This window comes from Artemia sp. Qi Xiang Cuo, chromosome 15 (genome assembly GCF_049724085.1).
Source record: "Artemia sp. Qi Xiang Cuo chromosome 15, ASM4972408v1, whole genome shotgun sequence".
NCBI classification, from domain to species: Eukaryota; Metazoa; Arthropoda; class Branchiopoda; order Anostraca; family Artemiidae; genus Artemia; species Artemia sp. Qi Xiang Cuo.
Window position 1 is genome coordinate 2,607,615 of NC_142808.1, and position 15,404 is coordinate 2,623,018.

The 15,404-nt window shown below is 36.5% G+C and overlaps 1 protein-coding gene across 1 annotated transcript in view; it reads right to left on the bottom strand.

Annotated features, from left to right (window-relative positions):
- The window catches only part of mute (gon-4 like protein muscle wasted), an 80,790-nt gene that overhangs the window by 10,261 nt on the left and 55,125 nt on the right, over positions 1–15,404 (bottom strand). Inside the window, exons 14-16 of the mRNA XM_089101501.1 lie at positions 12,581–12,724; positions 6,505–8,121; positions 4,045–4,446 (exon numbers count right to left, since the gene is read on the bottom strand). Of these exons, the coding sequence (XP_088957627.1) occupies positions 4,045–4,446; positions 6,505–8,121; positions 12,581–12,724 (2,163 nt within the window). The remainder of the gene's footprint in view (positions 1–4,044; positions 4,447–6,504; positions 8,122–12,580; positions 12,725–15,404) is intronic.

The following is a 15,404-nucleotide window of genomic DNA, read 5'->3' on the forward strand; positions in this document are numbered from 1 at the left end:
ACTGGTAATCAGTTTAATCCTTTTTTTACCATCTTCATACAATCCGATCACTAATTAGGATCATTCTCATCCCTATTATTCAATCAACAATTAAGATCATTCATACAGTCCAATTCGCAAATACTATACTTTTTTTTCACAAATTGAGTTAGCTTTTACGCAAAATGATATAAAAAACATGATTATTGTACCATACGACTGAAAACCACATTTTTATATAAAGCCCATTAAGCTATTGAACACCTTGTACCAAGATCTCTTGTAGGCGTCAAATCTATTACGTTTCTTCGCATATTCTTTGTATAGTTGATACATTCCATTCCTCATTCTTTAATTACCCGTGACGCATTATTAACCAACGGAAGTTTAATTTTGCTATTGAACCTACAAGTAATTACACTTTCAAAAACATTAGTTGTTAACTACACACAGATTCTTGTGTAATCCCCAATACATCTATGAATGAACCAGAAAATGGGTGTTGCTTCAGAAACCAGTCTGGTTGCATTACACAATCTCGTCCATGGTTCCAAATATAACGTGTTTGATCGCATTATAGATCCATAATATGGAGAGATTGGTCGCTTTTTGCAATGAGTTCGCCAAACTGCACTGTATATTCTTGTGTTCGTCGCGCCTTTATATAAGACACTACTAACAAAGAACATGCCCCTTAGTGTAGTGATAAGTAAAATAACCAATTAACACTTATATTACTAGCTAATCCCTGAGATAAGTCTTTAAACAAGCAACAAAATCGATAAAACAATAAACAAACGTAAATGTATTTTTTGGGGAGGGACAGGGGCGTCCTTTCGTGGGGGGGGGAGCTGCCTCTTGACTATCTGGATATGGACCCCTCTAGCCCCTCAGTAAAAATGCTGGAGCTACGCCCTTGGGGAGGGATGTTTGTAATTTCTTTAAAAGATTTAGAAGGAAAATGCCCCTTAGTACGGTGTTCATTAAAGTAACTGATTAAATTTGAAAATTTATATAAATCCTCACATCGAAAACTCCAATTATCCCATGAAATATGGCCTAGCACATAAAAATAGGAATTATGTTTTACGAAAAATAGCTTACATGGCTAGAGGCAAATGGAAAATAGAATCAAATGAAAAAGGGGAAAATGATGAAAAAGAAAAACCTGAAAATAAAAATAAAAAAAAGAAGAATGGAAGTAAAAAGCTCCCATAGCTAGAAATGAAAATAAAGAAAGCAATAAGGAGGAATAAGGTTTATAAACAACAGCTTTCATAGTTAGGAATAAAAATGAACAATTAAAATAAAAAAGAGGAAGCAGGTTTTATAAAGGACATAAATTCTCCAGGTCTAGTCAGAACTAGAACTGGAAAGTCACCCGGAAACTAGATCAGGAAAGTCAGACTAGTGTCTGACTGCACAATACAGCAAACATAAGACGAACAAACTTTACAATTGTGATTTTTTCTATCTTTAGGTTTAAATTATTATTTATGTTAATCCTGGAAAAAAGGATTGAAAAATATCCCCATGTTTACTTACCAAACTTTTATTAACCATTGAGATAAATGTGAAAACAATCCAATAAATCAATTTGAAATTTAAATAAAGCGTGTTTTAAGGGCACGAAATAGCAGGGAAGAGAAAACATAATTATCTGATTTTAAAAAATGGGAGGATAATCGATTTTATATTTTTATTAAATTTTTTTTTATTATATTTTTATTTAAGATTGATTTTCCCATGAGTTATTTCACCGAGGAGTATTGGCCAGATAGCCAGAACATTCGCTTAGATTTTATTTTAATCACTGTCTTCCTTATTCCATAGAACTCCTTGTTTTGTGTATCTTAATTAAATAAAAACAACAAGTTTTACAACTGAAAGTAAGGAGCAACATTAAAAGTCAAAAAGAAGATGAATTATTCTGTATATGAGGAGGGTTGACCCCTCCTCAATACATCACTCTTCACGCTAAAGTTTTTTTAAGGCTTTTAAAAAATTAACTCGTCCTAATTAAATGAAGCTTGTGATTCAGGAGTTGTTCCTAAATAATTGGGACAAAAAGTCAAACTTTAGCATAAAGAGCGAGTATTTAAGAGGGGGGCAACTACCCTCACATACGGAACAATTTCTGTTCGTTTTAAGTTTTAATATTGCTCCTTACTATCAATTGAAAAAACTGTTTTTTTATTTGATTTCTAATCATTTTACAGATAATGCCGCGAAATCAGACTCCCACTCCAAGGAAAATTCCCCCCCCCCCCACACAAAAATCCTCAATGAAGAATTCCTCCCATACAAAATTCCCCCCGGAAAAATTCCATCCTCGCTGAAAATTCCCCAGAAAAATTCTCCTTAGCATACTTTCATTTGAAAACTACTTCAATTTCTGATTCTGAAATACTTCGATTCCCCCCCCCCATGGAACGTTGCCCCTGAGGAAAATTGCCTAATAAAGAATTTCTCCTACGCAAAATCTACCCCAATAAAAAAAAACATCCAGAGTCCAGCCCCACTGAAAATTTCCCCTGTAACATAGGTACATGTAAAATTGAGTCAGCAAAGAGAAAGTAAGCATAAAAATTGAATTTTGATTAGGAAATCTGGCAAATTCCCAAATATGAAATTTTCCTTGGAAAGTTCATCCCCCCCCCCGAAACTTCCCTTTCCATGGAAAATTCACCTTGTGGATATCCCCCCGCAATAAATGTCTGTATAATTCCCACTAACATATACTACACGTAAGCTATGGGCGAATTTTAAAATTTACTGTACACCAGGGGCTGAGAGGGGTCATGCTATCGCTAAAGGTATAGTTATTGGAATTCTCAACTATGCTGAAACAATGGTCATCTCAAAATTTTGATCAGATGACTTTGTTGAAAATATGGGTTTGGGAGGGGGAGGGGGTTACCTCTTTTTGGTCACTTAAAAAGGGCACTAGAACTTCCAATTTTGGTTAGAATGAACCCTCTCCTGATATTCTAGGACCATTGGTTCGGTACGACTACCCCTGGAAAATAAACACAGAAAAAAAAACAAATAAACACGCATCCATGATCTTTTGTTCTCGCAAAAAAAAAAAAAAAAAAAAATACAAAATTCCATTTTTGCAGATGGGAGCTTGAAACCTCAACAGTAGGGTCCTCTGATAAGCTGAATTTGATGGTGCAATTACTCCTTACTTAGAGTTCGTTACCACGTATTGTTTGATATTTTGTCTGGCAACATTTCTTTTGCCTCAGATACCAAATTTTATGGGTATATTATTATTTTTTATATTAAGATGTTTGTATTACGATTTCATGTTTATATTTTTCTTTGTTTATATTTGCAGCTTTGCGCGTAAAACTATAATCTATAGTTTTAAGCTAACGGTGCAGATTATGCAAAAGGCACATTTTTTATCCCTATTATTTTTTACCTTCCTTATCTCCCATCAAGCAAATATGCCCCGACTGATACAATTAAAATATAAAGAACCCATGGAAAAATATTAAGAGTGCAATATCTCATTTTTAGAAATAGTGTGAGATACATACTCTGGTTTTGAACACGACGAAATAGCATACAAACTGATGCGTACAAAAATTTGAAAAAGCTGGCGATAAAAAGAAATAAAGACAAAGTGAAAGAAATAGTAAATAGTTAAAAACATACACACAGAGAGAGAGAGAGAGAGAGAGAGAGAGAGAGAGAGAGAGAGAGAGAGAGAGAGAGAGAGAGAGAGAGAGAGAGAGAGAGAGAGAGAGAGAGAGAGAGAGAGAGAGAGAGAGAGAGAGAGAGAGAGAGAGAGAGAGAGAGAGAGAGAGAGAGAGAGAGAGAGAGAGAGAGAGAGAGAGAGAGAGAGAGAGAGAGAGAGAGAGAGAGAGAGAGAGAGAGAGAGAGAGAGAGAGAGAGAGAGAGAGAGAGAGAGAGAGAGAGAGAGAGAGAGAGAGAGAGAGAGAGAGAGAGAGAGAGAGAGAGAGAGAGAGAGAGAGAGAGAGAGAGAGAGAGAGAGAGAGAGAGAGAGAGAGAGAGAGAGAGAGAGAGAGAGAGAGAGAGAGAGGACAACATTACCATTAAGACAGCAAAAAAATCCCTCATCCTATCGAACAAAGACTTTTCAAATAATTTGCCACACTGCTGGGCTTCTTCCGGTGTCAGGAAAGAGATAAACTCATTAGAGAGATCATCGTGTCCTTTCAGGATAGCCCTGACTTGCCTATAAAGTTCAAGACCACCTTGATCAATGTCAAAATTTTGGATGAGCCCCATAAATCGCTCACAAGTCTCTTCTGGTGCTTGTGCTCTGACGCGTTCTATATATTGCCGAGCAAATTGTTCATCATTTGGCCGGGCGTTCAGTGACGAAAGGACGCTAGCCGAATCCGCAGGTTTTTGCAATTTCGGGTAATATTTCTTCTTTTTCCTCTTTTTACTTCCATGTGTTTCACCTTCTTTATCCTCATCTTTGTCTTCCTGTGAATTTAAATGTTACTCTAATTTTCAAAAATGCAATTTTCATGTTTTTTAATGACAAGACAAAAATGTTTCAGAATTATATAATACAACACAGACTTCAATAAGCGGAAACATGGTTCCAATGGCAAATTCAGATGTTTTCCACAGAGAAACGCCAAGAAGATGTTACCGCCAAAAAAGATACGCAGAAGTTAAGAGTCAGTTTTATTGGACAGTCACAGGGGTCTTTTTTTTTTCGCAAGCAATAATATGATATTCCAACAGGGTTTTTTTTTATTTATCTTTTATTATTAATTAACCCCCCCCCCTTTGTTTCATTTAAGGATATTACTGGCATAGCCATTCTACAAAAACATCTTTAAACGGAAAAACAAGAACATTTTTCTGCTATAACAAGGATAACAACAATTAGGAAGAGCCGCGCAGACAAATACAAATATAGAAAAAAAAAAAAAACAGCGAAGGCGACGACAGGATGGTGAAGATACTTCTAGAAAAGTTTAAATACAAGCAAATAATAATTTATACATAAAATAGTAAGTACAGATAATAAGGGAAAAGTAAATAACTAGCATACTTTAATTTTTATTTAAAAATGGTCAATGTAAAATGTTATAAAAAATAAGTATTTAATATTCAGTAGTTCAAGGAGGTTTTGAGAAGCTTCGGAGGTTTTTGAGAATCTACGGCCAAACGAAAAGCAGGCTACTCCCGTATGGAGTGGGAGGATGTCGCAAGGAAAGATTAAAGGGAAATTGAATTTCTAGTTTTAACTTCTAATCAATACTGCAACAGGGAAATAGCCGAAATTTCATAGTGGAGAGGGATCCACGAAGTATCGGGAGTATTTGAAATTTGCCACAAAATTGTTTACCACAAAGGGGCAACCTAACAGTTTTAGCACAGATTATCTATAAGGTTTCACAATAGTCTGTGGTTTTAAATAGTAATATTGTGCCATAGAGCATCATAACTTTTTCTTCTTTTTTTTTATTGTTAAGGAAAAATGTTCCCTTTAATTTCCATTTATCTTATTTTTCTTTTAATTTCCTTTAAATTTCATTTAATTTTTCCTCGTTTGTGCTCTTTTTTTGGGCCATAGAAATGTCATTTGAAATTTGATGGAGGATCTTTGTTTTTCTTCTAATAACAGGTGGAATAGATGCGATGGTTTATCATTTTTTTTCACGTCGTGATATTTATTTTCTCTGATTGTAGTTCATGTGTGACTTGAAAAAGGCTAATTACCTGTTTTGGCGGAGAGCCGAGCTAAGAGCTAGTTTCGTTTTCAATCAATGTTTTCGTATGAAATGGGCAGACCTTTCCTGAATTTTAAAGAATAAACATCTCTGTTTGAAAATCTTTGCACTTTGTCAATTTAGATAGCGATAAGGGTTCCTGATTGAGACCAATTTTAAGACTTGGGTTCTAATTTTCCTCTCATTTGATCTGCCATTAGCGGTCCAATTACCCTGGGACGCGTATTTTGCCAGAAACTTTCTCAAAATGCCTTTAAAACCAACTCGAGACTTCGAAACCTACTTGTAAATCCTAAAAAGATCTAATAATAACATTGCACTACTAATTATTTATTTTCAAATATGTATTGGAATAAATTAATTTAAGATTAGTTTCTTTGTGAATTTAGTGTTCCAACGTTGAAGCCAAGTTTCGCGTTCAAGAGAAATCTGACTTGTCTACCCGTGAAAAGATCTAATGTCGCTTATGTTTCTACGTTCTCTGGAGCACTCGCACCTCCGTCCGGGTTTTTATAATGGGTGACGTAGGGAACGATCATACTGCCTATAATTTATACACTGTGCAGCAGATACACAAATTAGAACACCTCAAAATTTCTGGAATCGTAAAAGCAATGTTTTTATCGTGAATGAACTCTCAGAACACTCGTTATTGGTCAACGAACAATTCTAAGGAACTTTTAAAGGCCCTTCTGCACGATGTAAAAATGGGCATTTGGTGTGCAGTCTACAAAAAAAAGCAAAAAAGAAGGTAAACGTAAAAATTATAGATAAAATTATAAATAAAAAAACTTACAGCTTCTCTCACTTCTCCATCATCTGGCAATTTTCTTTGTGAACTTTTATCTTTTTCATCATCATCACCACCACCACCACCACTACTACTACCCACATTAGATAACGCTCCGCTGAAGGATAGACGGGTTTCAGTCCCTCCTACTGACGTTGATTGGCAACCTTGGATATTAGCTCCTCCTTTTTCAGCACTGCTATCACCAGTGCATGTCCGTCCGTTTTCCTTAGTATGCACAAGATCATTTGTCGACTTAAAGCAACTGGAAGAACTAAATTTAATATCAGTTGTACTATCTGCTTCTTCTTTGATAGTTATCGGTGATCTTAAGGGCGAATCTGAAATAACTTCAACAATTCTAATTTTTTTGTTTGGTCCAACATTAGGAATAGGCGGGATAACAAAACTGCCTTTATGCAAAGGCAATATATTTTCATCCACTTTGCTTATTCTTTGCACAGGAGAAGCAAAAACAGAAGAAGTAGAAGAAATGCGTTCATCTTTCTCAATAGCAATGTTGGAGTCAGGGTTAGCCATTGCTGATGTGAATGTACGCGGATATACTTCAGTATTAACAGCAACATTTACATCGGAGTCACTGATTTCACTCTTTCTTTTTTTATTTAATGATTTAGCCAAAACTGTGTTTTTCTCGCTAATATTACCAGAAATGTAGCTCGACAAAACACTGGTATGGCTCTCGTCAGGGTGTAAAGGTATTACTTTTCTTCCTCTTTCTCTCTTGTCAGAGCTCTCACCAACACTGGAAGCAGAATCAGAAATTTTTCCAAGTGGGGTTGTTTGTCTTGGCGCCTTTTTTAAATAAGAACTGATATTTTTACCGGCAACAGTGCTTTCATTTCTCTCTTTTTTGTAAATTGTGTCATTACAATATGAGCTCTTGATTATTTTACTAAATACATTAGGTAAAATGATGTTTTCATGATTCTCTTCAGAATATACAGGCATCACCTTCCCCCTCCTTTCTTTTTTAGGTTCCTTTACCATGTTCAATACACAAATGTCTTTATTGACAACACTGGTTTCTGTTTTGTTATTTTCCTTTAAGGTTTCATTGCAAATAGAGGAGCACTCGGCAACATTACTAGAAACATTAGGTAATGAGACACTTATATGACTCTCATTAGGGTTTATAGACATTACTTTGCGACGCCATTCCCTCTCATCAAGTCTCTCTTCATAACTGTCATCACTAGAAACATCTCCAGAATTTTTTGGAAGCAAAGTCATAAATTGTGGCACCCTTTTTAAGTTACAGCTAACGCCTTTACTGACAATACTGCAACAATCACTACTACTAATTGAACTAGGGCTGGCCGATCGTGTTAACCAATCAGATACCCCCTTTGAATTATACATGAGTTCTCCTCTTTGATCTTTATACGTTGTAAGCCACTTGGCAAATTTACCAGAGAAACCAGTTTTTACAGATACTTCACTTTCGTCACTACTGTAGACAAAATCATCAGTGTTGGTGGTTGCATCTTTTTTCAGCTGATTGACAAAAATTCTGTTATGCTTGACTGGGCAAGAGCAGGTGACTTCGGTGCTTGGTGGTAAATTTATCGGTTTTGCTATGAATTTCCTATATCCTTTGTCCTAGAAGAAAAACACTTTCATAGATACTATAGATGAATTAATATACAGAGTCAAAATTTGAGGGGGATAGGGATACTGCTGTTATCTACTAAATATTTTTATTATGATAAATTATGATTCTGGCTTTATTTATTTAATGCTGGTAAACCACTACTACTACTACTACTAACAACTCACCGCAACACCAAGGCGCCCGAGGCCAACACAGCTACGCACGATCCTCCTCCACCCCAATCTATTCAAAGCCTCCCTTTTTACACCCGCCCACGAAGTTCCCATTTCCTTTAAATCTTTCTTTATGACGTCCTCCCACCCCATACGGGGACGACCTGCTTTCCGTTTAGCCCTAGATGGAAGGCCGAAAAGAACAATCTTCGGCAATCTGTCATCCTTCATCCGCAAAACGTGCCCTAACCACCTGAACCTTTCTTCCATTATAGCCCTGGAGAGCGGTATTGAGCCTCTTTTTTCGCATAGCTTATTGATTGAAATACGGTCAGTCAGCCGGGAACCCAGAACAATCCTCAAGCCATTTCTCTGGAAAACCTCTAAAAAATCTTCATGCGCTTTTCAGAGCGTCCAAGCTTCAGATTCATATTTAGCCGCTGTCATCACTGTAGCTTTTAATATTCTAATCTTGCTTTGCAGACTTATATTCTTCCAAACTTTTTTTTACCTGTGAAAAAACACCCTGAGCCTTGGCTATTCTATGGTTAACATCTTCACTGCTCCCACCATCTTTACTAATAATACTACCAAGATAAGTGAAGCTGCCCACCTGATAAATCTTTTCTTTACCCAACGTCACCTTTTCATCTTCACTTATTCCCAGCCTTAGTGACTTAGTCTTCCTTACGTAAATTTTCGAACCAATTCTAGCACCCTGAACGCGCAAAACCTCTAAAACTTCATTCATTTTGTTCACACTTTCATCTAGGATGCTTTAATCATCAGTATAATCCAAGTCCAGGAGACTTTTTCCTCCCCATTTGATTCCATGGTCTCCCATTGCCTTTTCTGTACTCCTTAAAACAAAGTCCATCAAAATAATTCATATAAAGGGGGATAGAACACAGCCCTGCTTAACTCCTGATTTAATATAAAACCAGCTGCTAACCTCATTTCCTACCTTAACCGCAGCAGTGTTATTCTCGTACATAACACTAATCACTTTAATGTATTTGTCTGGTATACCATAAAAGGATAAAATCTTCTATCAACAGAATCAAATGCTTGCTCATAATCTATAAAACTGACGACCAAAGGTGTTTGAAAACTCAGGCACTTCTCAATTCTTAGCCTAAGAGTGAAAATTTGGTCGACACATTCTCTACCTTTTCTAAGACTGCACTGTTCTTCTCTTAAAACTTTTTCTACGGCATCTCACAGTCTAAAATGTGTTATATTACTAAGTAATTTACTACCCACCGAGACCAGACTAATGCCTCGATAATTACCACACTCACTTTTATCACCTTTCTGATAAAGTGGCTTAATCAAGCTTTTCCTAAAATCGTTAGGTACTTCCCTTTTTCAAAAATCATATTCATAATCTTCAATATCTTATTTCTGACCTCAGAGCCACCATATTTGAGAAACTCATTTACCAGACTATCTGCACCTGGAGCTTTATTATTCTTTAATCCTTTTGGTACTATTGCTAATTCTTCCTCACAAAACAAATTTTCCTTCACATCCAAGGTATCACAAACTTTTTCATTTTCCTCTATATATTTACCTGCAACTCAATCTCGGTTTAGCAAGTTCTCAAAATGTTCGGCCCATCTCTCTTTAGTTTTTTCCTTATCCCTAATTGCGACCTCATTCCTATCTTTAACTGGGACAAGTCCGAATTGACTACTCCCTCTCAATTTGTTAACGTGCCAGTACAATACTTTACTATTATGCCGTCTAGCTGCATCTTCCAGATCCTCGACAATTTTATCCATGGCCTCCACTTCACAGCTCCTTAGTTCATATTTTAATGCTTTCTCCACTGTCTTTACATTTCTTTTGTTTTCATACGATTTATCACTCAGATAATTCTTGTACAAGTCCTTTCTCCTTTCTATTAAACATAAAGCTTTTTCACTAATACTCTTAGCTGCAGTTCTAGCTTTCTTCCCTAAGACACCTTCAGCAACTTCACAAACTGTTTTCCTAAAATTATTCCAACCATCTTCAACATTGTCTAATTTTAAACTCTCGAGTTTAGTATTCAACTGTTCCTGGGAAGTTTCTCTCAATTTCTCATCCCGGAGTCTACCAACATCATATTTTTTTTCTTACAAACGGGTTACAATAAATAAATAAACAAACATCTCATTTAAAAAACACAATCCATAACCATAACTACCCGGGAGGTAGTTACCCTTCCGATATTTCAGTTTTAAATTAACCCTTGACACTACTAGATGGTGATCTTTACTTTTAACATCAATAACGGCACTCCTATATACCCTAGTATATAGTAGTGATCATGTCAGTCTCCGGTTTACTATAACATAAACAATAAAGTATTCTGTCTCACCATCACGTGAATACCATGTTAACTTATGAGCCATCTTTTGACCAAACACCGTATTGGTTATAACTAGATTGTTATACCTACAAAATTTCAAAAGTCTGTATCCATTACTGTTTTCCTTTCCTACACCAAATTTACCTAGGCTGGGATCCCTATTTCTACCAAACTGGGCATTAAAATCTCCCAGTAAGAACATCATATTTCTACCTGGGACCTTGTCTATTTGCTCCTGTAACTGTAAGTAAAATCCATCTGAGTCCCTAGTATCTCCGTCAGTCGGTTCTACAGGGTCGTATACTACTATAAATGATACCCTCAACTTTCTAGTCATAAAATGAGCAATTAGTATCCTATTATTAATACCTTCCCAGCCTAAACAAGACCTGGCAGCTTCCTTATTCATCATGAGCCCTACTCCCTGTCTATGTACCCCATCCTTCCTGTCTGAGTAAACAAATTCTATATCACCTAATGTCATGCTTCCTATCCCTGGAATATGAGTTTCTGATATTCTTAATAAATCCAGTTCAAATTGTTTGCATTCATCAGTCAAAATATCGATACGAAAGTGATTTTTTAATGTTGTAATATTCCAAGTTCTAATTTTCCTGTTATTTAAATCATTGAAATTATTTTCGCCTCAGGAAAAGCAATGATCCCGGATACCAGTCCGTGCCGATGTCGATTGCCAAATTTGATTGTCATTGACACGCTTGACAATCCCACGATCCAGATTCTTACACAGTCAGAAGAAAAATCAGGGTTGAGAGGGACATTCTCGACCAAAATTCCAAGAGCCAGCGCAAAATTTAAAAGCTTTAATCATGGATCCCTAAAACGACTCAAACAATCCTCATCACTCTTCCTTGACAGAACATTGTCTACAGCCTTCATTTCAGTTGGCGGCAGACCTTTTCTACGCGCCACTGCAAAAAACAGGTCATTCGAATCTGGGAGGAATCAGTGTCGGAAGAGCCAGGATAAATACGATCAATGATTGTATTAGTAGTAGTAAGAAATCGGATTAACGACGCTTCTTGACTACTAAGGTCCCTGTGTCGGCCCTGCAGTGTGTTGCTAAAGCAATATTTAATCTCTGGGTCCTGTATTACTAAGCTAAGTTTAAAACCACTGTGCCACCATAGGACCAATGATTGTAATAACAGCATGAAGTGACAGTATTGAAATTTTCACAATTTGACAATCTAAACGCTTTTCCAGTTGGCTTCAGTCTAGATAAACTAAAATTTTCGATTTCTATGAGGAATCCTTCAATTAATATTGGGATTGTAGATGATACCGGAAAAACAAATGCCAGTATTATTTATTTAAGACATTAATTTTATTCATTTGTTTTCAGTACTACTTAATACAGCCAGCATAAGATACATTTTTCGGTAATTTTCTTAATACTAGTTAATGAAGCCCTTGCAATAGCCTATTTTATTTAGTTTCAATGTTACTTAATAATACCTCTGTCCTAAAAAAAAAAATTAAAAAAAATTAAAAAATAAAAAGAAAAATAACACCGTAAAAAAATTCTTCTAGAAAGAGATTTCAAACTATGTGTAATACAAATTCTGAAGTTCATATTGAAGTTCATAAGAAGTTCATAATCCAGTTGCTTTAAGACTATGTGTAATACAACAGTTATAGGAATTTAAAAAAAAATAAAAAGACACAAAGAATATCACAATATGAGATTAAAAATTAGTAAAATATACCACAAAACTTAAAAATATATAAATACGGTAATATATAAATTCAAAAATACAGGTTATGAGAAATGGACAGCCCTAACCAATTAGATTTGTGTAGATACTTAGTCATTGGGGTTGTTGCAATATAGTTACATAACTGCAATTTTCACCTTATGATAGTTTTCTGTTATTCTTTAGCTAACCGCGAAGGAAACGAATAAAAAGACGTTACCTTCATAGGATCGTCTAGAATACCCTTCCTCCAAACTTTGGGTATCTTTTCAGCCGGGGTTTCAGCAAGTATCTTCACTTCACTGGGAAAGAAAGCACGAGGCTCTTCAGAAATGGGTGGTGCTGCACCGAACATTCGGAAAAACTAAAACAGAACAATTAAAGAATCAAGCGGCTTCATTTAAGGTTCGTACGACATGTTGATCAGATCAAAGAGTATGGGTAACTTATAAGAGCGGGAACTGGCGCTAGTGTCGACGAAAAAACTATCAAAGTCATCTAGCGTTTGGCAACACTGGGCATTTTTTCAAGCTCTGTAATCATTTTTCTGTCAGGAACTGAGATCAGACACTTATTACTACCCTGTTTTTAACACTTACACTATATAAATCAATTATTCTTATTATTACACTAAAAAAACATGCCAGGCATCACCAAACACTAGATGGCGTTGATATTTTTTTGTCGACACTAGTGCCAGTTCCCGCTCTTATGAGTTACCCCTACTTTTCGGACTAGATCTCTGGGCCCTGCTGAAAATAGGCTCGACAGAATTAAAAGATTTCTACGTTTCAGTGACAATGTAAAAACCAAGAAACTTGGGGAGCAAGGATTTGATGAGCTGTTATTATTATTATTATTATTTTAATAATCATTATTAAACATACAAAATGTTTAAATGGAGTCCAAAGAAAAAAAAGAAAATAACAACAAAATATTCAAAGAAAACGCAACTACAGAAAAACGTATAACTCTACGTCACTCTACGTATACCGTAGAGCGACTTGGTTCAAATGCCTTTGCAAATCGAGAACGGCGATTCAGTACAGCTATAAGCGGGTTGGCTATACCATACTTCGGAGATATTTTCGAATTCCTCATACAAATTGGAAGACGAAGCAGATACTTGCCATATCTGTAGAAAGTAGACCGAATACTTTGGCGATCAGACGAAGTAAATAATTTTCAAAACGGAGATAGGGCTAGCACATAGGGCAAAACAAAAGCGTTATACACCCTTGCGAGTAGAAAACGGTTAAAGTGGCATTTCATTGAAACGAGAATTTCATAAGCTCTGCGTGTCTTTACAGCGAACAACGAAACAAGGCACTCGCGAGTTTTTTTAAGATTGCTACATATTGGAAGGCCGAGGTTAGACGAAAACTTAATCGTATAAGTTCCAAAAATAACATCAACTGGTACACTATCTTTAACGTGGCTATTATATACGAGAATTTCACTCTTCTGGGGATTAAAAGAAAGACCTATGTTACCGTAATCCTTACCCAAAACACGGAAAGTCTCTTCGATGCCTATAAGTGTTCTACTCGCGTTCAAAATGTCGTCGGCATAATCAATCAGCGAAACATTGAGACCTCTAAAGATACATGTAGACTGAACCGGTTCTTGCGATGAAATAATACTATTATTGAATAGCGATGGCAAAGTAAGTGCCCCTTGGCGTATTCCCGTCTCTACGGGTATAAGACTAGAAGATAGGGCTAAAGCATTAACACACGGTACATTTACACGCACTTTTAATTTACTATACATATTCCTCGGTTCGCGTAGAATACTTATCCACGCCACGCTTCCGAGCAGGCAACAATATCTGAGAGTGCACACCGGAGTCGAACGCGCGGTTGACATCGTGACCGGCAAAATACAGTGTCTCATTTGAATCATCGGCGTCAAACAACAAATTATCAATCATATAATGCGCGTGTTTTCTACTCATATTCTTTTTGAAACCAAATTTGGTTATCCGGCGTGTTACATGTAGCAGTAAGCCTATTTACAACAAGCAATTCAAATAACTTGCACAGTACAGCCGCAAAAATGAGCTGTATAAAATACAGCCAGTTATGGGCATGTTCGCTCAAAATTTCTTAAAGTCACTCCCGATAAGTAGCATTTAGTAGATGAGCCAATGATTCCTTTCCAGGGGAGGAGTACCTTACAGCAGTATTTGCCAAAGGAATAAACCAAATGGGGAATAAACGTGTTTACTAGAGCTGGTATCTCGGGCTTCGTACACGATCTTGAAGTTTGTCAAGGAAACGACATTCTTTAACACAACAACAAAGAGGTAGACCGAAGAGGTAATGTAGTTTCGCATCTTGTAAGGTCCTAGCATTAAGAGATGAATTATAATATCTATTTTTCATGTCTGAGGCTAATGAGGTTGCTCAGACTGAAAAGTTTTCCATCTGTTGGAACAAAGAACAAGGCACGAATGGTGGGGTGCTCTATCCTTCCAAATGGTAGATTAAAGAAATAAAAAAGAAGGTTAACTGATAATAGAACTCGCTTAAATAAAATAGAGTGAACCTATCCTAAAAATCAGCAGGAAATATACCAGATAGCACCTACAGACGCTGGAGTGACAAAGACGAATCTTAGGCTGAAGATCCGAGAGAAGCAATTATATACGAATGCAATCACCTTATGGAAGGAGCTGTCTCGGCAGACATGCTAGTAGATATGTGTCAAACCCAACTTCGGACACAGAAGCGGTACATGAGAAACCTTTGATGGCTCATTGTTTCGGCCATCTGTAACTGCTTTTACATTCAGACATCAGGGTCTTAGCTTCAACCAAAGATAAACCAACGATAGTGAAAGCCTTTTGGTCTGATGTTGCTGCAGGACTGTATGTGTCTACTCATGTAATGTCTCAGAGTAAACGTGGGAGACCTTCAGCAGATGTATTAGAAAATCCAGGTCCGATCCACAGCCATACTAGAGTCTGGCCACGCATATCAGTCTGATCAAATAAAGTTACTGGTCGGGGAGATCTGAGAAGCAGGTTTACAAAACAGATC